Source organism: Cucurbita maxima, unplaced genomic scaffold (assembly GCF_002738345.1).
Source record: "Cucurbita maxima cultivar Rimu unplaced genomic scaffold, Cmax_1.0 Cma_Scf00001, whole genome shotgun sequence".
Taxonomy (NCBI): domain Eukaryota; kingdom Viridiplantae; phylum Streptophyta; class Magnoliopsida; order Cucurbitales; family Cucurbitaceae; genus Cucurbita; species Cucurbita maxima.
The window spans coordinates 7,445,138-7,467,977 of NW_019272017.1; the positions used below are offsets into that span (position 1 = coordinate 7,445,138).

A 22,840-nucleotide genomic window follows, 5' to 3' on the forward strand; every position below is an offset into this window, starting at 1 on the left:
AAAAAAAAAAAAAAAAAAAAAAAAAAAAAAAAAAAAAAAAAAAAAAAAAAAAAAAAAGAGGTTGGATAATGGTTTGAATTACATAACGAAGCAGCCGTTAGGATTGTCATCGCTAAACATGGTGGTGAGCTTCTCGTCGACGGCATTAGGGCTTGGGACTGCCTGAACGGCGTTTTTAACGAAGCCCGCCGGCGCCCTTTTGTCGTAGGCCTGCGCCACGTAGGGATACGCCACCACATTGTACGGCACATACGGCCATAGCTCCGCCCTTTTCCCCGTTCTTCTCACTTTCTTCAACACTCTGTTCTCATCCACGAACCCCATCACTGTAACTTTGCCCTGTTTTCTGTTTATTTCCACCGTCTTCACGCCTGTATTCCACAAATTAATCTTAGAACATGAAATTATTATTCTCTCCTTTTCTTCTTCAATGGCGGATTCCAAAATCAAAATGGGTTTGTCGGACCTTTCATTTTGGAGACAGCGTTTCTTACTCGACGCTCGCAGCCGTCGCAGTCCATTTTGACCTTGATCTCCACTGTCTACACTCATCAAAAACAAAACCCGCCATTAAAGAGTGAGTTTAAAGCTTAATCTGATTAAGACATTATAAATCAGAGAGTAAAAGTGGATGATTTTGAAAGAAAAAGAGATAAATGGAGGGAACCTGCAATGGTTTTTTGTTCCTTTGTCTGGAAATGGTCACAAAATCAGAAATTAAATCTGAGACAGTGTCAAGAATGCCCATTTTTTGGTCTCTGTCTTTCTCTGTGTTTGAGCTTTAAATGGAGCTCCAAGTTATGAGGAAGAAGGAGATGGGTGTATCTGCAAAGTTTAGAGGAAGGAAGGGAAGGGAAGGGGTATATATATAAATATTGGAACTTATGAGTGCAAGTGGGAAATAAAATTAATTTAAGAACAGAGCTAAGAATGGAGAATTGAATTGATTTTAATAAACAAAACTTTAGTGGTTTGAATTGAATTGATTCCGTGCGTTTGGGGGCTTTTTATAAATAGAAAAGATACAAAAAGGGGGCTTTTGGCAAGTTTTGTCTTAGGACTGTGGGTGATTCTAGAACAACTTTTAAAAGATCAAATAATAATAATAATAATAATAATTAATGCCCCCCGTCTTACCGCGTCTGCTGGCACTAGTAGGAGCTTCTTTCTCGATTCCTATCATGATCATGCACTCGACGAAAGAGCTTTACAAGCAGAATTGCCCTTCTTCACTCATGCAATATTGCTGGATCGGACTTTCAACCATTGTCTAAGATTTCTCACTGCTACTTCCATACGAGTCCCAGTCGTGTCTTAGTTTTAGTGTGACTGATCATATGAAAAGGAACCGCTGGCTTAGTTATTAATCAAAATTGGATCAAAATCAATTATTTTCTCCAAAAATTGAAAGTTTATCATAAAAAGCCGAACTTCAAACATATTTAATTATCAATTCTATAACTATTTCATTAAATTAAATCATTATGTAATGATTTATATGTATATATGAATTTACTTGGAAGGCAAAGCAATAATAAATGCAGTGTGATAGGGGGTTTACTAACCGCTCATCTTAATTTCTGTCACTTTTCACAGTTCCCACGGAATATGCAAATCATATTGCAAAATCCTCCGCCTCATCTCATCATCCAATATAGGCAATCTCTGTGTGAGATTCATTCCATATCGATTGGAGAGGAGAATGAAGAACGTTAGGTCTCCAAGAGAGTGAATTGTGAGATCCCACATTGGTTGAAGAAGAAAACGAAGAACGATGGCCCCTCAATAAGATGGATTGTGAGATCCCACATCAGTTGGAAAGGGAAACGAAGCATTCGTTACAAGGGTGTGTAAACCTCGCCCTCGTAAATGCGTTTTAAAAACCTTGAGGGAAGCTCGAAAGGAAAAGCCCAAAAAAGATCATATCGAGCGGTAGAATTGGGCTGTTACACTCCCTCAGCTACCTGCTAAAACCATATTTATGATCAATGAATATGGCTCATATACATTTATAAACATCAGATTTAGTTGTTGAAGAAACTAAAGATTGTTTATGCTTGGCAGGAAGAAATGAAATGCATGGAAGGTAGAATACTAAATGCGAGAAATGGCAGATTTTAATATTGATTGAGCAATGAATAAGACTATGATGCTTTTTCTGTGCCAAAAGAAGAGCTCACCTAAGAGAAAATGATTTCACTTGCATTGGCTTGATTGTAAACTCAGCTAGTAGATATTGTTCTCTTTGAGCTTTCCCTTCCGAATTTCCCTCAAAGTTTTAAAACGCGTCAACTAGGGAGGATTTTCACACCTCTGACCGATGTGGGATCCCAAACCCTGCCTGTGTTTCAGAATATTCACATCGCCTCAGCGAGTGCACGGACCGGTCTACCAACCGTTCCAGCCAGAACACAGTGCACCCAGGGTGGATCAATTTGGTCTGCAGTTGAGGATGATCCCGTCAACCGTGTTCAGCACGGGGTCATCTCATTGAAACTGTCTGGCACAAGCAGCTCCACTTTGAGCCATTTAATCAAAACTGGAAATCTGGAGGAAGTGAGGGTCCATCTAAGGTGGATTGGATTGTCCCAGATCATGTATCTTAGATCATTGTTCAATGTATTGTTCGTGAAGAGATATTTGCAATAGCTAACCAAACCAACAATTCATCTACTAAACATGTTATTGATTCAGCATAAGCTAACCAAAATATAAGGAGATATTTGCATAGTCTATGTTCATATATACGGTGAATTCATCACTTGCAGTTTATCTCTACTCTTATATTCAATCCTGTAATGGATTGACAGTAATCTAATGAGTTTAGTTGTACCATTGTTCACAGATAAACCTCTCAAACAAGAAAATTTCTAATTTAATGAACATATATGCACAAGCAACTCATTCGTGCTACCATCACCAGTAATTATAAACTAAGTTTAATATGCAAATCTAACTCAAATGGCTAATCTTTTGTATGCATCTACTTACATATCAAGCCCACCGCTAGTAAATATTATCTTCTTTGTGCTTTCCCTTTCGAGCTTCCCCTCAAAGTTTTAAAATACGTCTGCAGGAAGAGGTTTCCACACTGTTATAAAAAATGTTTCGTTTGCTCACAAAATATACAAGTGAGAGTGCAGATATACAAGTGAGAGTGCAGAAAGAGAATTTCTAGCACGTAAAAATCAAGATATGAAGCACAATTGACATCATACAGCAACAACAAAACACTTATTTCTCATCTCACCACAGCTAAAGAATGCATGGACAGATAGGAGATGGCAATATAAATTAAAACCCCTCCAGAGTAGACTCCTAATCAAGCAATCATAGACTACAAATTACACTATCAGTCACTTGACCTATCATGTAATAGCTTCTACTCGTCGATCTAGGAAGCGTCCCCATGGTTTAATTCAAATGAGCACTTCCCTTTCCATTTGTTTTCTATAATCTAAAGCTTGAAAACTATGTTGTTTCCGTGAAAGTGCAACCAAATAGCCATAATTAAAGCATTCCAAATGGCATGAAACAGAAGATCCAAGAAGAGCACCTAATGATATGAAATTAGTTCAAATCCATTACACCCTTTTGTAAGAATGTGCCAATGGAGTAATGAAACTTTTTCAAAACGGTCTTAGGCAAGTGCATGGGACTCAAACTTTAGCCACATTTGACTAGCCATATATTGGCAGCAGCTTCCTTTTTCTGCCAAAGAAATCAACACACAACCTCACCAGATCATCTCTTTTAGACAATATATGCAAGCTAGAGAGACACAGGAACCTTTTCTGACTAATGTTAGCAAATGAAAACTCACTTAAAGGCCTAAGCTAATCCGTCCTTCTTCACAGGGTCATAATTCAAGCCTGGAAGACAGCCCCAGTAACCTCTAGCACCAGAGCTTAAATCTTAGTTTACAACTGGACATATGCAATCAGGACAAGATACTAAAAATCAATCATGACAACTTCATCCACATATCAGGCCACGATAGATCACCAACGTCGGGTGATATTTGGAAGATCCCAAACGACAATAAATTCACTGCAAAAGCCCAATATTATGATCCAGTAAAGAACAATTTAAAACACATAAATGCACGTTAACCAGAAAAGTAAGAAGAACAATCGAGATTCAACCAATTGGCATAATCCATCACACTCAAAGTGATAAACCAATCCCAACCACAGTCAATCTCGAGCAGAACCGCTGCAGCATGCAAAGTCGTAGCAAGGTAAGAGGATCCACTGTAAGTCATACGATCGGGCTTACCAGCAACGTCCACATTCCCAAAAGCTCAAGTCGCCGGAACAGACTTCACCGCCACGGCTAGCTGTCGCATATCTCCATCGGACGGCGAGTAACAGCCCAAATATCCTGTCCTTTCTTTTTCTTCTCGCTCCAACAAACGTATAAGAAAAGGATCGTCGACATCACGCTCTCCAGTGGCGCGGTCAGTTGAACTCCATTTTGTACCGCTCCTTTTATACCGTCCGTCCGATTTTCTTTTTTAAATTACGATAATAATTATGATTTTAAAATTTCTCTTGGTATCAAAACTTTTATAATTATAATTTTATTATTTAAATTTTGATATTTTTAAAATTTTACCAATTTATTAGGAGTTTCTTTCTACATAAATTTTAAATTTATATTTAATACATTAACTAATCTACAAACACAGAATTGCAATAATTTATTAAATAAAAAATAACATATTAAACACTTTTACTAAAAGTATACGAATTAAGGAAAAATGTAATATTCTTCAAAGAAAATGCTTCTAACCAATTTTTAAAATTTTAAAATTAATTTTTGCAAATTTGAAAGTATAAATGTTTTTTTAAAAATTATAAACTTTATTGTACAGATAAAAGAATAACATTGTATTTTAACAAAATTATGAGAATAAATTTATAATTTGAGGTGAAAATTTTTAGAGGACCAATGCGTTGGCGTCACTATCTTCCCATTCCATCGTGCCGTGCTTGAACACTCCATCGTTGGCCTGAGAAAATTGACCATAGAACGTGAACGCGCCAATAAACCACCACGAGAATCGATGAACTTCAAAATTTTCCTCTCAGTATCTGCATCACTTTATCACCCACTCGAAATTATTTAAATGATCGAGTGAAGAAACAGTTTTCTACGTTATCTAAAATTAAACCTCTGTCGTTTGTGTTTAAATTCTCACAGATCCAAGGCAATTCCGATCTGAAAGTTGCAAAAATGGTGGACAAGTATGAGAAAGACAATTTGGCCGAGAAATACTTAGAAGGGAGGCCTAGATCTTACCCTGCCGACTGGTACTCTAAACTCGCCGCCCTCACCGCTGGCCATTCCCTCGCCTGTGACTTCGGCACCGGCAATGGCCAAGCCGCTCTCGGCGTAAGTGTGTTTGGATTTTGATTTATCTTGTTATGTAATCGTTGTAGCGATCTTCGTGAAATCTCGACTTGATTTTTGATTCAATGGCAGGTTGCAGAGCATTACGAGAAAGTAATCGGAATCGATGTGAGCAAATCGCAATTAGAATGCGCGATGAAGCACGAAAGAGTTCAATACCTCCACTTACCGACCTCGATGAGCGAAGACGAGATGGTGAAATCAATCGGCACCGACAACACCGTAGATCTGATCGTTTCCGCCGAGGCCGTGCACTGGTTCGATCTGCCGAAATTCTACGCCGTCGCCTCTCGTCTTCTCCGGAAGCCAGGCGGAATCATCGCGGTTTGGGGATATTACTACATATCCTTGAACGATGCCTTCAATGCCGCGATGAATCGATTGACGGAAGCCACGCTGCCGTTTTGGGATCAGAAAGTGAAGGAATACGTCCTGAACGATTACAGGACGATTCCGTTCCCTTTCGAGAGCGTGGGGATCGGATCTGAAGGGAAGCCGGAGCATTTGGAGATGGAACAAGAGTTTTCGTTTGAAGGAATGTTGAAGTATCTGAAATCGATGGGGCCAGTGATTTTGGCGAAGGAGAACGGCGTGGATGTGATGTGCGAAGAAATGGTTAAGGAGCTGAGAGATGCTTGGGGCGGCGGAGATTTGGTCAGAACCGTCGTGTATAAATGCTTCATGCTCGCCGGAAAAGTTAGAACCTAACGAATTACCGGAGAATAATTAATGAATTTCCTTTTGCATTTATTGGTTTCAATAAATTTGTCGAAATTTCAATTTATTTTATATAATTTTAAAAGTTTCCGAAATTGTTTCCCACGATTTAGCTTAAACTTTCTCAAATAAAATTTTCCCTAATGGGTAATCTTATATATAGTATATAAATAAATATAAAATTATTGAATATTAATTTTACTGCCCCAATAACAACTCATTTAAAGGTGGTAATTCAAATATTTTTTAGACCAAATAGTTAAAATAGTTAAAAAATTACTATCCAATTTATTTTCAAGGTATATTTTAAAAAATTATTTTTCAAATAGTTAAAATTCATCCGAAAATAAATAATAAAAATAAAAATGAATTAAATATATGTATATATAATTGGATTTAAGCAAAAATGTACATTTTAAAATTAATAATAAATTTTTGTTAGGGAAAATATTCAACCTAATTTAATCCAAAATTAATTGAGTTGGGTTGGGTCGATCGTATTTCCTAGTCATTCTATATATACGAGGAGCTAAGAAATATATATGCCATCGCAAAAGAAGTAACTTATCATTTATATTTCAACTAAAAAATCCTTCCGCAGAGATTCTATCTCCTCCACCGCACTCCCAAACAAATTACCTGGTAATTGTACCGAAAGATTTCCAGATTCTGGCCATTCTCTTCTGTGTTCTTCCCCTCTCCTTCGTGGTAATTCTTCTGATTTATGCTGAATCTTGTTTTTGGCGTTCTTTCATTCTAAATCTCGCTCCATTGATGCGCAAATTGGATTTGAATGTTGCTTTTCCGGTGGTGATTGTTCTTTTCTTTACTTGATGGCTTATAGATTCGGAATTTCGATCATGGGTTTTCCTTTCTTTTTTTGTTTCGGAATGTGTGTTTGGCGGTGTGCCTCTGCGTGTTTTGTTGCGTTTGTGTTGACTTTCTTGCTAATAATTTGTTCTCCGTTTCGGTAACTGTTTTTGAATTTTAGCCTGCGATGTCGCAATTTAATTAGATGTTTGTTTATCCCTTAGTGCTTGATTGATGTACAGGTTCGTTGAAGGAAATTCAACTCGGGTGTTAATCACTCAGATCGCTTCCAAATTGACAATACGATTGTGATTAAATCCTGTGCTGGAAGTGAATGCCTAAACTGGGATTTTGAATTGTTGGTATTAATGGGCAAGACGTTGATTACGAAGTATCTATCGATTTGAAGCTGAGGTTTAATTTGGATAGTCATGACTTGGGCCATGCGGAAGGGTTTTGCTGTATATCCTCGAACAATTTCTTGGATTGCTATTTCAGTTGGAGGATTGGCCATGTTCCTCATCTTTGGCTCTTGGTTTTTAGTCTCCTACCCATTAGGTTCCATAATGCGCGGGTACTTCTACGGTGTTAATAGTTCAAAGGATTTGGATTTTGTAATTTCTCTAGGAAATCAAAATGCTACTGTTCTTGCCCATGACAGCAATTTAGATCTTGTACCAAAAAAGTTCCCTTCAGATGAGGTTATAGTTGACAAGAAAATTGAATCTGAATCAAATCCACCTCCTCAAAGTAGTTCAAATAGACCTGCAAATGATGAAAGTTCAAATGTAATTGATAAGGATTTGTTGCCCAAGTCCAAGTCACCAGATGCCATGATATCGAGTAGTCAGTCAGTTCCAGAAAACAAGGAAAAGAGAGATGAAGGGACGATTCCTTCAGTAGTGTCTTCAAAAGAGTCGAAGGATGGTATCGATACATCTAAATCTGAAAATGCTGAAGCTGGTGGATCTGTTTCCAAAGGTTCTATAAGCAATTCCAGTGATACAGATATGGGTTCTAAAAATCCAGATCCTCTGCCAACTAATGGGAGCACAGCATCAGATTTAGGTAACCTTTTGTGAAATGGGTACCTCAACTAGTTGTATTTCATGTTTGAACATAATATTGGTTTTGCGAGGATTTTTGTATGATGAATATCATATCATTGCATCTCCCCATGTGGTTCTTTTAGTTCATCTGTTTTTACTTACTATGGTTTGCCACTATAGATCTTCATCCTTAGGATGTTTCTTATTGATTCAAGGAGAAGATACTGCCATGAAATAACTTGTTCAAGTCTCTTTTCCTCATCCCTATCCTTTTTTGTTTCTTTCCTTCCCATTTAAGATTATAATTTTTTTTTATTTACTGTCCTATCATGCAGGCTGTGATTTGTACCACGGAACTTGGGTTTATGATTCTGCAGGACCATTATATAAAAATAATTCATGCCCTGTCCTGTCACAGATGCAGAACTGTCAGGGAAATGGGAGGCCAGACAAGGAGTATGAGAATTGGCGATGGAAGCCCTCTCAATGTAACCTCCCAAGATTTGATCCTAAGAAGTTTTTGAAGTTGATGAATGGGAAGACACTAGCTTTTATCGGTGACTCAGTTGCTCGAAATCAAATGGAGTCATTGTTGTGCATTTTGTGGCAGGTTATTGCTAATTTTATATTTTGTTTTGATTGAAATTCGATCTTTTTCCTTCGTTCAATTGCATTGGAAGATGACAAAGGGTGCCAAGGTGCAGTGAATATTGAATATTCTGTACTTCCTATGTGTTTTTGAAGCTTTATACAAAGAGCCCTTTATGATCTAGTCCTTTCTGAATATGTTAGGTCGAGAAAACAATTAATTGAACTAAACTAAGTAATTGCTCATCTTGGAGCAATTGTGTAGGTGGGGGATGCTGGTGAGCTCAAGCTTCTATATTTGTTTGTAGATGGTTCAAATATGTAGATATTTAATTCGTGCAATGCACTAAACTTGATATCAAGTTTATCGGGTCTTGCACGAATGTCGGGGAAAAAGTGGCATTGATTCTTAACTTAACTAAGAACTGAACTCCTTGATGTTTATCATCCATTAAACACCATCATTACAGGTGCGGTTAACTTTGCAACTTTGCTGGGATTGACACTTCAGGCATACATTTTCCTTCAAGGAAGAGATGTGCTTTGTGTCTATGTTTGAATGTTTAGCTCATATGTGAGAGAAGTAACTGATTTGAGATCTCCATTCTAACTTTTATCCTAAATATGTGGTGTTTAAGCTATTCTTGTAAATTGTATATTGGATCCTTTTTGTTTTTGTTGTGTATTTATTTGATCATTCAGATAGTTTTCAAATGTTTTTCTAATTTGAAATTTTCTCTAATGTGTTCAGGTTGAAGTTCCTAAAAACAGGGGAAACAAGAAAATGCAAAGATATTATTTCAGGTCAACTTCTGTGATGATTGTTCGAATATGGTCATCATGGCTTGTAAAGCAAACAAATGAACCTTTAGATTTTGCCCAAGATGGTGTTGTCAAACTTCACCTTGATGCTCCTGATGATCATTTCATGGAATTTGTTCCAAATTTTGATGTCATTGTCATGTCATCTGGTCACTGGTTTGCCAAGCAGTCAGTTTACGTTCTAAATAACGAGATCGTAGGAGGACAGCTGTGGTGGCCTGATAAATCTCGTCGTATGAAGGTCAACAACATTGAAGCTTTTCAAATCTCTGTTGAAACCATTCTTACTGCTCTTGCCACAAGCCCGAATTACACGGGGCTCACGATCGTGCGTTCTTATTCTCCTGATCACTACGAGGGTGGAGCCTGGAATACTGGTGGATCCTGTACTGGAAAAGATAGGCCTCTTGCACCAGGAGAACGAGTGGAAAACAAATTCACTAACATCATGCATGATAAACAGCTATCTGGATTCAATGCAGCAATTAAGAAGCTAAAAAATAAATCAAGGCTAGTACTTATGGACATCACAGAAGCTTTTGAATATCGCCATGATGGGCATCCAGGACCTTACAGAAATACTGACCCAAATAAACTCACCAAACGTGGGCCAGATGGAAAGCCACCACCACAGGATTGCTTACACTGGTGCATGCCGGGGCCTGTAGATACCTGGAATGAGCTTGTTCTTGATATTATAAGGAGAGATTTTGAAGGTAACCAGCATTTTTCTTCGTGATATTCCTGTTTCTGACTTCCTGTCTGGAATTTTAGTTAAGAAAATTAAGAGAAAATTGAGTAACTTGTTTCCAAAGTTTGTGTTAGGCTTGAGATGACCACATCCTTTTGTTGTTCTTTTGTTCTCCCACACTATCTTATTTATATTCATATAGAAAGTATTTATTGTAACACTTGGAGGATTGGAAGCTAATTTATGTATTTTAAGGGATTTCCCATCCTCGTTGCTCTTATCTGTGATCTTTGTTTGTTGTGTTTCTGCTGTTGATTTACAGGTGCTTGCATCCATGATGATATAAACCTGCTATAATGTTAGTCCTGTACTGTTATCTGCTCTTATTACGATGGATCTGCTGTTTTTAGTCATCCATCTTAGGATTATATATATAACCCGTTACATATAACCCATTACGTATTGTCGTCAATTTCACGGTTTTAGAATGGTCTACTATGGAGAGGGTCTAGACCTACTCCGATTAGTGTCTCGCACCGTCTGGTGATTGGCTCTAATACCATTTATAACGACCTAAGTCCACCGCTAATAGATATTATCTGCATTGACTCATTACGTATTTCCATCAGTTTCGTGGTTTTAAAACGCATCTACTATGGAGGGTTTAGTCCTACTTCGACTAGTTGCTCGCACCGTCCGGTGACTGACTCTAATACCATTTGTAATGATCTAAGTCCACTGTTAGTAGATATTGTCTGTTTCGACTTGTTACGTACCATCGTTAGTCTCACGGTTCTAAAATGCTTCTGCTAGAGAGACGGTCTAGCTCTACTCCGACTAATATCTCTAGCTCTACTCCGACTAATGTCTATTGTAATGGGCTCATCTTTTATCATAGCTTAGCTGTTCTCATTTAAGTCAAGTTTTCAAGTAAATAGGATATTTGAAGCTTCGAATGATTTGTCTTGAACTACGAAGGAAAACATTTGCATCATCATCAAAAGCCTTCATCTTTGTTGAAAGTCTTGGAAATCATGCTTGGTCTAGTTCAATTTCGTGTCTAGTAAACGTGTGAATTTAACATCGAATTTCGTGTCTCGTAAATTTGTGAATTTAACATTGAAGTTTAAGAAATAATTCAAATAAATACAAATCATAAAGCTGATGGACTTTGAAGATTTTTTTTCAATCATTAAAGTTATAATTAATTCCTTTTGTCAAACCTATTCTCAACTTAATGCTTTCGATTTTCCATAGTTAAATTTTGTTGTGGGGTGCTAATTGATATATTAATACAGACAGCAAATCTGAGGTATACAAATTTAAACCTCTAAGAAATATATGTTAATTATTATTTGGCTATGCTCGTGTTTCCATTGTAATTCATTAATACACATAATGGCCCACTTATAATTTCGAGGTTAAATCGGTGTAATTTTAGAGAAATTATAATAATGTAATTCATATGATTTTAAAAGTTATAATTTGTCAAATTTTATGTAGGCTATTTATGAGGTTTAATTAGTTTAATAAAATTTTATTTTTAAAATATTAAATTTGTAGTTTACCGCGAGTTTTAATTACCAGTCCAAACGGGTAAAGCCCCTAATTTCCGCTGGGTGGAATGCGAAGAGAGTGAAAGCTTCCGGTTCTGCGCGAGTGGGCTTCTTACCGATACCAAAGACACCAATCTTATCTTCTACATTACACTCTTGACTCGTCTGTTAAGAGAATCCGGCCAATTTCCTTCCGAACAAACGCTGCCACCGTCGGATTGTCCGATAGTTCCGGGGACCTTCTCGTAGTCTCTTGCGCAGTGGCGCACTGCTCAGTTCCGCCGGAGGGGAATGGTGAAATTTGATGGCCAAAGAGTGGGTCAGACGGTCATGAGCCTTGGCGGGAACGGTGTTGGCCAAGTTTTGGTCGCCGTGGCGGCGGCTTTTCTCGTCCGTCATTTGTCTGGACCTGAACCAGCTCTTCCATCGGAATACGACGTCGAGCTGGAGGACGGGGAGGAGGAAGATGGAGACATGGAAGTCGGTGAAGAAGCTCCAGTCTCCGGGAAAGTCACGCCGGTGACAATCCGCTGGTGCAATATCTCGTGCTTTCTCTCTGATAAATCATCCAAATCAGTAAGTTTAGAGTCGTTTTGTGTTCTCATTAAGGTGTTTTGAGTTGTGGAAAATGCAGTAGACTATCTGGATAGTGATTTGCTGACTTCATTTTGAAAGCGAATGTGGCGTTTCTTTTAGTTATCACCATTATGATTTCTGTCTTGAGGGAAATAAATTACTGGAATATGTTGATTTGCGATTCTTATAAGTTGATTGGTTAATCCCTATATTTGTGGCATGCAAATGCTTAAGAACTTCATTGCTGCTCCGATTGGATATTCTAGCGTGTCTTCCATATCTGCCTGAATTGAATTTTGTGTAATTGAACCAATAATATTCATGCTTGTAAAAGCAGAGCATGATCGATTACTGATTGGAGAACCTATTGGTAGGTGAGGTGGCTGCTTAAGAATGTAAGCGGAGAAGCGAAACCAGGAAGATTATTGGCAATAATGGGACCGTCAGGTTCAGGAAAAACAACGTTGCTCAATATTTTGGCGGGTCAGCTAGCGGCTTCACCGCGGTTACATCTCTCAGGCCTTATAGATTTCAATGGAAAGACTGATTCAAATAAGAGGGCTTACAGGTATGTTTCCTTTAAGAGAACATTTTAGAACAGGATGCTGAGAAGGCTTCTTCATTCTATCTCTCTCTATCTTTCAATCCTTTTTCTCCCATAGACATCATTATTATCAATTTTGTAGGTTGGCATATGTGAGACAGGAGGACCTCTTTTTCTCACAGCTAACTGTGCGAGAGACACTGAAGCTTGCTGCTGAACTTCAGCTTACTGAGATATCTTCCGTAGAAGAGAGAGAAGAATATGTTAACAATCTGCTCTTGAAACTAGGTTTGGTAAGATTTATATAAAAAAATTGTTTTCTAAGAGAGCTGATATAAGAATTTCATACGTTGTGGATGTATTATATGTTTTAATTTCAATCTACATTAAAGGACTATGACCAAAGCCATAGGTTCACAGATGTCTCCTGGGTCTGATTTTATGCTCCATTATTTGTCTGATCTTACCAAAAATGTACACAATGCATTTCTAGGCTAAAATGCTTAGACGAGTTTCTTTTCACATAATAGAATTATAAACTGGTTGTATAACAAGGCCCTTAGACACTATTCTGTTCATCTAAGCTTAAGCATGTTCGTGCTAATTTCATATTTTGCGTAAAAAAGGTAAACTGTGCCGAATCATGTGTTGGTGATGCAAGAGTTCGTGGGATCAGTGGGGGTGAAAAAAAACGTCTGTCCCTTGCATGTGAGCTGATTGCTAGCCCATCTGTTATATTTGCTGATGAACCGACAACAGGTAAGCATGGCCTTGTCATGAGATTTTTTTTTTTTTTTTGGTACAATTCGGTTGCTCTGTACTTTTGGCATTGTCGTCTATGTACGGGTCTTAGCTTCATCATTTTATATGAGTGAGGCCTATAGTACTGTACCAATCTATTGAAACTATAAAACCACACGCTTCTTCCCAAACGTTTACAGACCCCAGTGCTGCAAACTCTTGTTTTTCAAATTTAATATTATTAAAATTGCGGAACTTAACCAACCAGGGATTCAGTTGCTACTATCTAATTCTTTGTAACACCAAGTTTTTGGCTTATAGAAACTTTTCTTTTGTATTTTTTTAAATTTTTTGTTTAACATGAATGATATGATAGGGTTCACCAGTGATTGTTGATCAAAATAGCGATAACTAGAACCTAAATGTACAATATCTCTTACAAATAAAATTATAAACATGGTGCTTTCAGGACTTGATGCATTCCAGGCAGAAAAAGTAGTGGAGACACTAAAACAACTTGCGAAGGATGGGCACACTGTAATCTGCTCCATACATCAACCAAGAGGTTCTGTGTATAGCAAATTTGATGATATCGTATTATTGACAGAGGGTGCTCTTGTCTATGCTGGTCCTGCTCACGAGGAACCTTTGGAATACTTCTCTAAATTTGGGTTGTGAGCTATATCCGTATCTCAACAAATATTTTTCCATTTGAGCATTTTCCTTGTTTACAGCATATGCCTCATCCTTCAGCGTATTTTTCATTTTTTCTAGACTTTAGGCACATACCTCTTGATGAGTGTTGACCATGGCTGATGATTTGTTTGTTGTATACTATCATGCTTTGTACTTTTTTAACCACAAATTTTCACATACAAGGTTTTAGTGCTTATACTTGATTTTAGTTCTGCATTTACCAATCAATATCATATTCCAATGTTAGCATTTTACCGTTAATTCCAGTTCATTTTTCTTGTTTTTACATTTTTTATAAATTAAAGAAATTGAATACATGCGTGCAAGTTACCTTTGCCTTTCCTATGTTTACTTCAATCTTCTCTTCTTTTTAAAAACAATTTCAGTCAACTCAATTGAACTCCAGGTATTATAATTCACTAGTTCTCTGTTTGATTAAACAGGTATAATTGCCCGGATCATGTGAATCCTGCTGAGTTTCTGGCAGATCTTATATCAATAGACTATAGTTCTGCAGACAGCGTGTACTCCTCTCAGAAGAGGATCTGCGGTCTTGTTGAGTCATTCTCTCGGTACTCTTCAACAATTTTGTATGCAATCCCAATTGAGAAAAGGCAGGTCTTGGCTGGTAAGGAATCCAGGAAAAGTAAGCTTTTGAAGAAAGGAGGTTGGTGGAGGCAATTCTGCTTGCTCCTCAAGCGCGCATGGATGCAGGTAAACATTGGTCTCATTCAGGTCGAAAATATAGATAATTGTTATAAGAGGGTGAAAAAGAAAACCTCTGCTATGCAGTTTCTGATACTATAACAATGACCTGAGAAATTTATTAGGATAAAAGCTTCATTTTCATGTGTTATGTCTGATAATTCTTGGTTTGAAACTGTCTAGTCTTCATCAATCCAGTTGTTTGCAAATCACGTACATTAAGGAGAGTATCTATGGGTCACGAGTGGTTTGCCTAACGTGTAGGCTATTGTGTGAGTAGTAATTCTATTAGTTACTTACTTGATTAAAGCTTTTAATGAATTACTAGGCTTCTCGGGATGGACCAACAAATAAGGTTCGAGCACGAATGTCCATTGCATCAGCTATCATATTTGGTTCAGTCTTTTGGAGAATGGGAAGATCTCAGACATCAATCCAGGATAGGATGGGTTTGCTTCAGGTATAAAACATTGTTGTATCTTCGGAACCATTCAAGCATTGTGGTTAAATTGCTTTCTTGTATAACTATAATATTCTGACGTTGCTTTTGTACCACAATAACGAACCAATATTCTATTGCAATTATAATCAAAGAAGATCCCCCACCCCCAACCCTACACCTGGTGGCTAGAATTGAGAATAATTCCTATGAAAAAATAGAACATGTTCAATCTTCTCAATCCAATTTCTGGCTATGGATATGTTTGCCTTCAGGTTGCAGCAATCAACACTGCAATGGCTGCTCTCACCAAGACTGTGGGTGTTTTTCCGAAGGAACGTGCAATTGTTGACAGGGAGCGTGCAAAGGGATCTTATACGTTAGGCCCATATCTACTTTCTAAATTGTTGGCCGAAATTCCAATTGGAGCTGCTTTTCCACTGATATTTGGCACTATCTTGTACCCCATGGCTCGTCTTCACCCAACCGTATCAAGGTCAGGGTCTGATCATTCCGTAATTAGCTGCCAACATCATGCACTCATTGCCACAGATGACGATTTTAAAAAAAATAATTTGTAGAGGACTGGTGTTAGATATTTCTTATCCCTATTCATTTGTTTCTATTTAGGATGGGATTCTCTGCTAGAAAATTTGGGCTTAAGTAGGATGCATGTTATAGGGGTTGTATCTGCAATGCTTACTAAATCAATGAAAAATGTTTAATGTTCCAAAAAGAAAAAGTAGTCTTGGTCAATAAGTTTTTATTTAGTTATTAAATCTCTAGAAATTTTGCCGTTATGAATTTCATCCTCTAAGGAACGTGTGTAATAAGGCAATTATCTCGACTCTTTCTGATGGTTGGGCTTGTAAATTTTCTACTTCTAGATTTGGGAAGTTCTGCAGTATTGTCACGGTTGAATCTTTTGCTGCGTCTGCTATGGGGCTCACTGTAGGGGCTATGGTTCCTAGCACAGAAGCAGCAATGGCAGTGGGGCCCTCACTCATGACAGTTTTTATTGTTTTTGGTGGCTATTATGTAAATGCAGACAACACACCGATCATCTTTCGTTGGATTCCTAGTGTTTCTCTTATAAGATGGTAAGTGTGTCGGATCCACTATATAAGATTTTGGATATCATGTTAAATTTAAACAAAATCTCTCCATTGATTCTAATGACTCGAATGACATTTCATCTTTCAGGGCCTTTCAAGGGCTTTGCGTCAATGAGTTTAAAGGTCTTCAATTTGATTGTCAGCATTCATTTGATATTCAAACTGGAGAACAGGTAAGCGAGAGTATGATCTTTATTATTTAAACTTGAATATGGGATCTTCAGTATTGTGTAAGATACTAAAATGATTGAGCATGGAACAAGTCATTGAAAACTGTCGTACATCTGCAGAAGTCCACAGGAACCTAATTATTTATGGTCCTATTTCTTTGTATAACCATTGGGACATTATTCATTATCTCCTCCTTGTAGTGATCCTCTGAGCTTGTGGAATTCCTTGATTCAGTTTGAAACTATGAATTGGCTAGTTATTAAACGAGTTAACTCTTGTGGCTTAGTTTTATTCGGTTTTGCTTTTATCCAAGAAATAGTACATTGGTATTGGGAGGAAAGATTGAGCCGCTCTAAGGATATCTTTGCATAATTGGTTAGCCTTTCAGTATTTAAGACATTATTTAAACGTGTTTCCATCCTAATGCCTTTGCTTTTCTTCAATTTGCAGGCACTCGAACGACTTTCATTTGGTCAAAGCCGTATCGGGGGTACATTGATAGCTCAAAGTAGGATACTTTTGTTCTGGTATTATACCGCTTACCTTCTCCTAGAAAAAAATAAGCCCAAATACCAGCAGCTTGAGCCACCACCTCTCGACGAAACACAGCCAGATGATCTACAAATCGAAACCTTTGACAATGACAACTTGCACAAAACTGAACGCGAAGGAGATCTACAAATCGAAACCTTTGACAATGACAACTTGCACAAAACCAAACGCGAAGGAGATCTACAAATTGGAACCTTTGATAATAACAACTTAGCCAAAAGCCAGCCTGAGGGAGAACTACAAATGAAAACCTTTGATAATGGCAACGTGGACAAAAGCCAACCTGAAGGAGATCTACAAATGAAAACCTTTGATAATGACAACTTGGACAAAAGCCAACCTGAGGGAGATCTACAAATGAAAACCTTTGATAATGAGAACTTGGACAAAACCCAACTTGAGGGAGATTTACAAATTGAATCCTTTGACAATGACGACATGGAGAAACCCCCATCTCTCGAACAAGTTGAATTGAAGGATGCAGATATTGAAACACTCGAAATCGATCAAATCCGACCATTTATTCTAGAAGGTTTGTAATTATTTAGGCATTACCTGTTAATTGTTCTTAGATGTGCTGCTATTTATTAGTTCATCTCATACAGGTGCTAAGTAAGGAGATGTGATGGCAAATAAAGGAGGCTGTTGCCTTACTTAAGCTAATAAGCTGTTGTAGTTGTAGAATGTGAAACAATGCAGTTACTTTGGCACTCAATACATAATTGAGTTATGAATTTAATGTGTAATAATAATTTTGATGAGGTTTCCATTTTGGAGAGGATGAAGGATGATGGTTGGACAGCATGGATGAAGTTGTGCATCATCATGGCATCTTGACTCCAAAGTGTAAACTAACACTTAACCCAATTAGCAGGTAAGTACCACAATGCTTCTTTAATATGCTTTAAGCCACCTTTCTTTTGTAAGTTCATAGTGGATTATGCTCCCCGTTTGATTTTTCTTATCCAAGTACCCTATAGTATTTTTAAAAATGTTAACTGCAAGTTTTGTATTAAATCCTTTAGTTTTTCAACGTTTCTTGAAATTTCAATAAATTGCCAATTTTTAATTTTGTGTTGAATAAATTATCAAATTTTCAATATTGTGTCTAATATACATTTGATCTATTTCAGTTTGCATATTAGACACAAAGTTGAAGTTTTAATGTCTATTTACATGTAGAATTCAATATTATGTTTAAAAAGGTTAGTTAATTATTTAAAAAAATGTAGAGTTTGTTAGGGATCTATTAAATATTTTGAAAGTTACCATTAAATTTTTTTTTCAAATTACAATATAGGGTTATTTTTTTCCTCCCTTGCAAATGTATTTTTGATGTAGTCAATATGCAAAACTCTTCTTTTACCTCATTTCTTCATCTAGTGTAAAATGGTTGCACCACCAACTTGAACAGGTGCTTCCACATTGCTTTATCATAGAATTTAATATGCAAATTATGCTTATTAGAAGAGTGATTGTAATACATTCCGTATTGTTTGGCAAGTGAATATGAATGTACAACTAAAGTGGCTTTAAGCAAATTTATCTGTAATTAATTTTCACGAACACAAAAAGGATTAAAATTTCTTCCACAATCAGTTGAATCCTCTCAAAATCAATCCAAACCTAGGCTAAATTTGTATTATAACCACACACACACACACATATAGATCATAACACACTCCCTTCAGAATTAATTTGTACCACTTCAAAACTAATTTGTTGTTCTGAAAAGTTGGGTAAATGTTAAGCATGTTCATCAATTTCTATGGTTCATTTTGATGTTTGGCATTTATTTAACTTAATCTTACTCAATTGGTTATGATATGGATTTCACTACTTCATCCATTATTTTCTTTCCAAGCAATATGTATGTTGCATGACGGTACGAATCTGAATTTATGGTTTCTTAGAAAGGATAAAACCACGAACTAAATAAGAATCAAGTTGGTCATCGAGTAATTTCTCTTTTAAGTGCTGGGATTTGCACTGAGATCAGATTATTCCTGGGTTTTTTAAGAGCCCAAAATTGCAAGGTATTAGCTCAGAAATATTCGAAACTCAAAAGACAAGAAAAACCCAGAAATATACACTCAATGCTTGAGCCGTATTGTGATGCCACTGCACATCTAACATACCCAAACCCCATGTTATGAACTCAAAATAACAATAAAGTTTAAGGAAATCCAAGCCATAACATAGAATAAAGTCTCGTAAAACCAGCCATAGGACTAAATCCTTCCACAAATTTACATATTTGAACAAGCTGCTTACTTTCCTGCAAGATTTATGACTCATCTAAATCCTTCCACAAATTTACATATTTGAACAAGCTGCTTACTTTCCTGCAAGATTTATGACTCATTTAGGATTTCCAATTTACCCATTTGTAGAAAACTTTTCTTTATTCGGATTTCTAGTGATTTGGGAGTCTAAGAACTTGGTGGAAAAAAGTTGTAGAAAACTTTTCTTTATTCGGATTTCTAGTGATTTGGGAGTCTAAGAACTTGGTGGAAAAAAGCCCTCATCTTATCTGCTGCATCTTCATGATCTCAGAATCTGTGAGCCTCAGTTCCTCCTTTCCCTTCTATCTACATCAAAGAAAAATATCAGTACGTGTAGATCTGGAGCCATATCTGAAAGTACATGCATTGTTTCTAGGGCCCATTCAATAACCATTTGGTTGTTTGTTTGTTTGTTTTTTTGCAGTAGTTTCCATTTCTCTAAGGGAACACTTGAACTCATTGTCAAGTTTCAAAACAAACAAAACAAGATTTAGAGAACGTCCATTGATTAGTTACCAAAACTTGTCTAGGAATTTCTAAACACTGTTAAGAAGAATATAATATAACAAAAACTTCATGAGATGATTGGTAATCAGGATATGAAGGTAGAGAAACCAAGGTAGTGGATGGCGAGGGAGCTCCCTTCAGTCCAAGACGTGACAGCCATGGCTGAACTTGGCTCCTGCATCGTTGGTTCAGAAACACATCATTATCCAAACATTTATATCAGTTGATGAGTTATTGAGCCAACGAGTCAGCAGCTAAGTAGCAACCGAGAAGCTGCCTTGGACTGGACTGAAGAGAGCTCCCTCTTCTCAAAGCCATAGTAAAACAAATAAGAAGTCTTGGGATAGAGGATTTTGAAGCTGTTGGCTCAATACCCTGCAAAGAAACAGATTGTTGGTTAGCATGGAAACAAGAACGAGAAGTTGAGAGATTTATAAAGAAAAGAGGAAGGGGATGGGGAAGGGGAAGGGGAGGTTAGGTGTTAATGTAATGCATTAAAAGACAAGAGAAAGCAAAGGACAAGTTAGCTGATGTGTTAGAAAGTGAAAGTCCTTTCATTTCAAGTGGAGTGGACAAGTCTTTGGTCTTGTACTCTCTGCCTAGATTTCATATCACACAGCTGTATGGCCCAAAGCATTCTCATGCATTTCTCTCTCTACTCTCTCACTGTTTCACACACTCAGTACCCAAAACAAAACAAAATTTTGGGTATTAAAATATATTGTCTTTTTATTATTGAACTTTTCTATGTTATATAAATTTGAATAATCTCCTAATTAGCAGGTGCTTATTGTTATTCCATTCTCCACTCATGATGTCCATCCTTGACCACTTTGTTTCTACATTACACCTCTCTTGTTTCATTCATTACTTAGCTTTTCTCTTGATTTTTATTTGATTTTTATCCTCTTTTGCATTGCATAATGTTTGGTTTTAATCCTCTCTACTGCTGAGTTTTTTTTTTTTTTAATAGACAATTTGATTGATGATGGGATCTTCTCAATTTGCAATAAGGGAGATATAACTATAGGAAGTAAAAATATTAGACAGTCTATATCAAGATATAGCTTGGTAAACGATATTGTCGAAAAGTTTTGTGTAAGTCTGTGTCTTTGGAACTTTGTGGTTAAATGTGATTGTCAATGACATAGTAGATGATAGCATAAGTTCATCAATTATAGTGTATCTGTTTTGTTTCGAATACATGAAAAAAAGGATAGAAAATCTTATTCACTCAACCCGTGAGTTGGGTAAAGAGGTTGGAGATTCAAATCTTTGACTTGTTTTAGATATGTCGTCTAGTTCGTGTAGATGTATATATTCTTCCTCAAAATTTTAGTCTACAAAAGAAATACTAACAATAAAGAAAACTTCACTGTTTGGCATTCCGTGTACTAAACCACTCTCCACTCTCCACTCTCACTCTCAGGCTCATCAGCTTTACCCCCCTGACAAACACTCAAGAAAAACACAGCCATTTTTGTTTGGTTCTTTTCCAACCCCATTTCTAACCATCACTTCCCATTCTAACTAGTTCTCTCTCTCTCTCCTGGTTCACAAGTTAAACTTGCTTAATCTAGGTAAACAGACTCAGGGTTTTCTTTTTCTATTTCTATTGTAACCTCTTCATTTGTACCATATTTCTATTAGAAAAAACTAAGATTACTCTACTTGTTACCAAAACCTGTGCATAAAACAGGGAAGGCTTCTCCGTCCTCGTCCCATGGAGATCATTTTGGTGAGCGTTTAAAGCTTTGAAGTTAGATTGTGTTTTAGTTAAAGATTATATGAGGGGGATGATGAAAAGAGAAGGGAATATGTGGTTTGTTTGAAGTTGGCGTTTAGGGTAGTAGAGGGGAGGGGAGGGCGTGGTGTGACCTTTGGCCTTTTGGTGGGTTTCCCAGGAATCCGAATCTTAGAATCAGAAGCAAATAATGGTCATTTTTGGTGTTGTCAAGTCCTTACTTACTTATGCTTAGGCAGGCAGGCTTTTTTGTTTAATGGTTCCTTTGCTTCCATATCATCTCCCCATGCCTTATTTCCTTGTCTACTACTCTTCAGCCACCAACCTTTCTTGTTTCTTTCTCTGCTTTCTTCTCTTTCTTTACACTTCACTAACACTCAAAAGGAAATTCAAAAAGTGCCCTTCCCCTTATTAACATTGTTCCCTTCTCTTCTGTTTTCCTCTCATTTTTCTTCTCTTTTCTTTTTCTTTTAACCAAATGCATTTGGTTCATATGTTCTTCATCCTAAACCTTGCTTTTCCATTCAATTTGAAATAGTTCTCGAGCTCATCTGCTTAATGCATTATAACTTTGATGATCACAGGTTTGAGTTCTTATCTCACGTATTGTTGAAGTGAAACAAGAAAATGAATGTCTTTTTAAGTTTCAAACAGTATCGGATGAATGTTTAAGCTTTCAGTTTACTATCAAAGTTTTCATATTGGTTAGGTACTAATTGTTTAGGAATACGTTAAACACATTTTCAATCTAAAGGATCGGAGTTTATTAAAGATAACCTTAAAATTTTGAGACTTATAAACACAACATATTCCTAAGAAATAGGCGTAAGTAAGTCATTGGCTCTAATCAAAGAAGTTGGCTATAGTTTGAACAAAACTCTTATTGAAACCAACAATTTTTTATGTTATTTGGCGTACAAGAATTTAGATATGCAAATTACATGCCTTTTCTATTTAATTGTTTGGGCAAAAATGTGTCATTTTGTTCGATAAGGACATCTTTAAAAAATATTTTATTTTTAATAAACATTTCCATACCTATCTTTTTGTCAAACATGAGTTTAGCTCAACAAATCATTAACATATATTCCTGCTCTTGTAGTTGAAGATTGAATCC

General features: G+C 36.8%; 4 protein-coding genes and 1 long non-coding RNA gene across 7 annotated transcripts in view; 3 read left to right on the forward strand and 2 right to left on the reverse strand.

Annotated features, from left to right (window-relative positions):
- Positions 1 to 1,835, reverse strand: part of LOC111485083 (heavy metal-associated isoprenylated plant protein 20-like) — a 2,212-nt gene extending 377 nt beyond the window's left edge. The window contains exons 1-5 of the mRNA XM_023131825.1: positions 1,566 to 1,835; positions 1,138 to 1,329; positions 668 to 825; positions 467 to 542; positions 58 to 371 (exon numbers count right to left, since the gene is read on the reverse strand). Of these exons, the coding sequence (XP_022987593.1) occupies positions 79 to 371; positions 467 to 542; positions 668 to 748 (450 nt within the window). The 5' untranslated portion in view covers positions 749 to 825; positions 1,138 to 1,329; positions 1,566 to 1,835 and the 3' untranslated portion in view covers positions 58 to 78. The remainder of the gene's footprint in view (positions 1 to 57; positions 372 to 466; positions 543 to 667; positions 826 to 1,137; positions 1,330 to 1,565) is intronic.
- A 3,142-nt stretch (positions 1,836 to 4,977) lies between these two features.
- Positions 4,978 to 6,163, forward strand: LOC111483123 (putative methyltransferase DDB_G0268948). The gene is made up of 2 exons (XM_023129299.1): positions 4,978 to 5,397; positions 5,488 to 6,163. Exons 1-2 carry the CDS (start codon positions 5,239 to 5,241, stop codon positions 6,121 to 6,123), a joined length of 795 nt encoding a protein of 264 aa, XP_022985067.1. The 5' UTR covers positions 4,978 to 5,238; the 3' UTR covers positions 6,124 to 6,163.
- Positions 6,164 to 6,571: 408 nt separating this feature from the next.
- LOC111476757 (protein trichome birefringence-like 18) lies at positions 6,572 to 10,370 on the forward strand. 2 transcript variants are annotated; one of them, XM_023120673.1, is made up of 4 exons: positions 6,572 to 6,840; positions 7,167 to 8,010; positions 8,327 to 8,601; positions 9,331 to 10,370. In XM_023120673.1, the coding sequence occupies exons 2-4, from the start codon at positions 7,374 to 7,376 to the stop codon at positions 10,138 to 10,140; spliced, it is 1,722 nt and encodes a 573-aa protein (XP_022976441.1). In that variant the 5' UTR covers positions 6,572 to 6,840; positions 7,167 to 7,373; the 3' UTR covers positions 10,141 to 10,370. The 2 variants fall into 2 exon arrangements, with proteins under 2 accessions (XP_022976441.1, XP_022976361.1); XM_023120593.1 differs by having other exon boundaries at positions 6,573 to 6,840; positions 7,185 to 8,010.
- A 1,344-nt stretch (positions 10,371 to 11,714) lies between these two features.
- LOC111498591 (ABC transporter G family member 7-like) lies at positions 11,715 to 18,113 on the forward strand. Of its 2 annotated transcripts, none has more exons than XM_023151020.1 (12): positions 11,715 to 12,224; positions 12,599 to 12,792; positions 12,911 to 13,061; positions 13,395 to 13,527; positions 13,979 to 14,180; positions 14,649 to 14,919; positions 15,239 to 15,370; positions 15,625 to 15,845; positions 16,237 to 16,449; positions 16,553 to 16,637; positions 17,086 to 17,719; positions 17,974 to 18,113. In XM_023151020.1, exons 1-12 carry the CDS (start codon positions 11,940 to 11,942, stop codon positions 17,976 to 17,978), a joined length of 2,526 nt encoding a protein of 841 aa, XP_023006788.1. In that variant the 5' UTR covers positions 11,715 to 11,939; the 3' UTR covers positions 17,979 to 18,113. The 2 variants fall into 2 exon arrangements, with proteins under 2 accessions (XP_023006788.1, XP_023006003.1); XM_023150235.1 differs by having other exon boundaries at positions 17,793 to 18,092.
- Positions 18,114 to 19,641: 1,528 nt separating this feature from the next.
- Positions 19,642 to 20,698, reverse strand: LOC111486515. The gene is made up of 2 exons (XR_002718893.1): positions 20,088 to 20,698; positions 19,642 to 19,774 (listed from the first exon to the last, which is right to left on the reverse strand). It is a non-coding gene; the product is annotated as an uncharacterized LOC111486515 (long non-coding RNA).
- Positions 20,699 to 22,840: the final 2,142 nt, after the last annotated feature.

Coding starts and splice junctions, on each gene's coding strand:
- LOC111483123 (XM_023129299.1), top strand. CDS start 5,239: ATGGTGGACAAGTATGAGAAAGACAATTTGGCCGAGAAATACTTAGAA. Junction 5,398..5,487: donor ATGGCCAAGCCGCTCTCGGC/GTAAGTGTGTTT, acceptor ATTCAATGGCAG/GTTGCAGAGCATTACGAGAA.
- LOC111476757 (XM_023120673.1), top strand. CDS start 7,374: ATGACTTGGGCCATGCGGAAGGGTTTTGCTGTATATCCTCGAACAATT. Junction 8,011..8,326: donor GAGCACAGCATCAGATTTAG/GTAACCTTTTGT, acceptor CCTATCATGCAG/GCTGTGATTTGTACCACGGA. Junction 8,602..9,330: donor TGTTGTGCATTTTGTGGCAG/GTTATTGCTAAT, acceptor TAATGTGTTCAG/GTTGAAGTTCCTAAAAACAG.
- LOC111498591 (XM_023150235.1), top strand. CDS start 11,940: ATGGTGAAATTTGATGGCCAAAGAGTGGGTCAGACGGTCATGAGCCTT. Junction 12,793..12,910: donor TCAAATAAGAGGGCTTACAG/GTATGTTTCCTT, acceptor TCAATTTTGTAG/GTTGGCATATGTGAGACAGG. Junction 15,371..15,624: donor ATAGGATGGGTTTGCTTCAG/GTATAAAACATT, acceptor GTTTGCCTTCAG/GTTGCAGCAATCAACACTGC.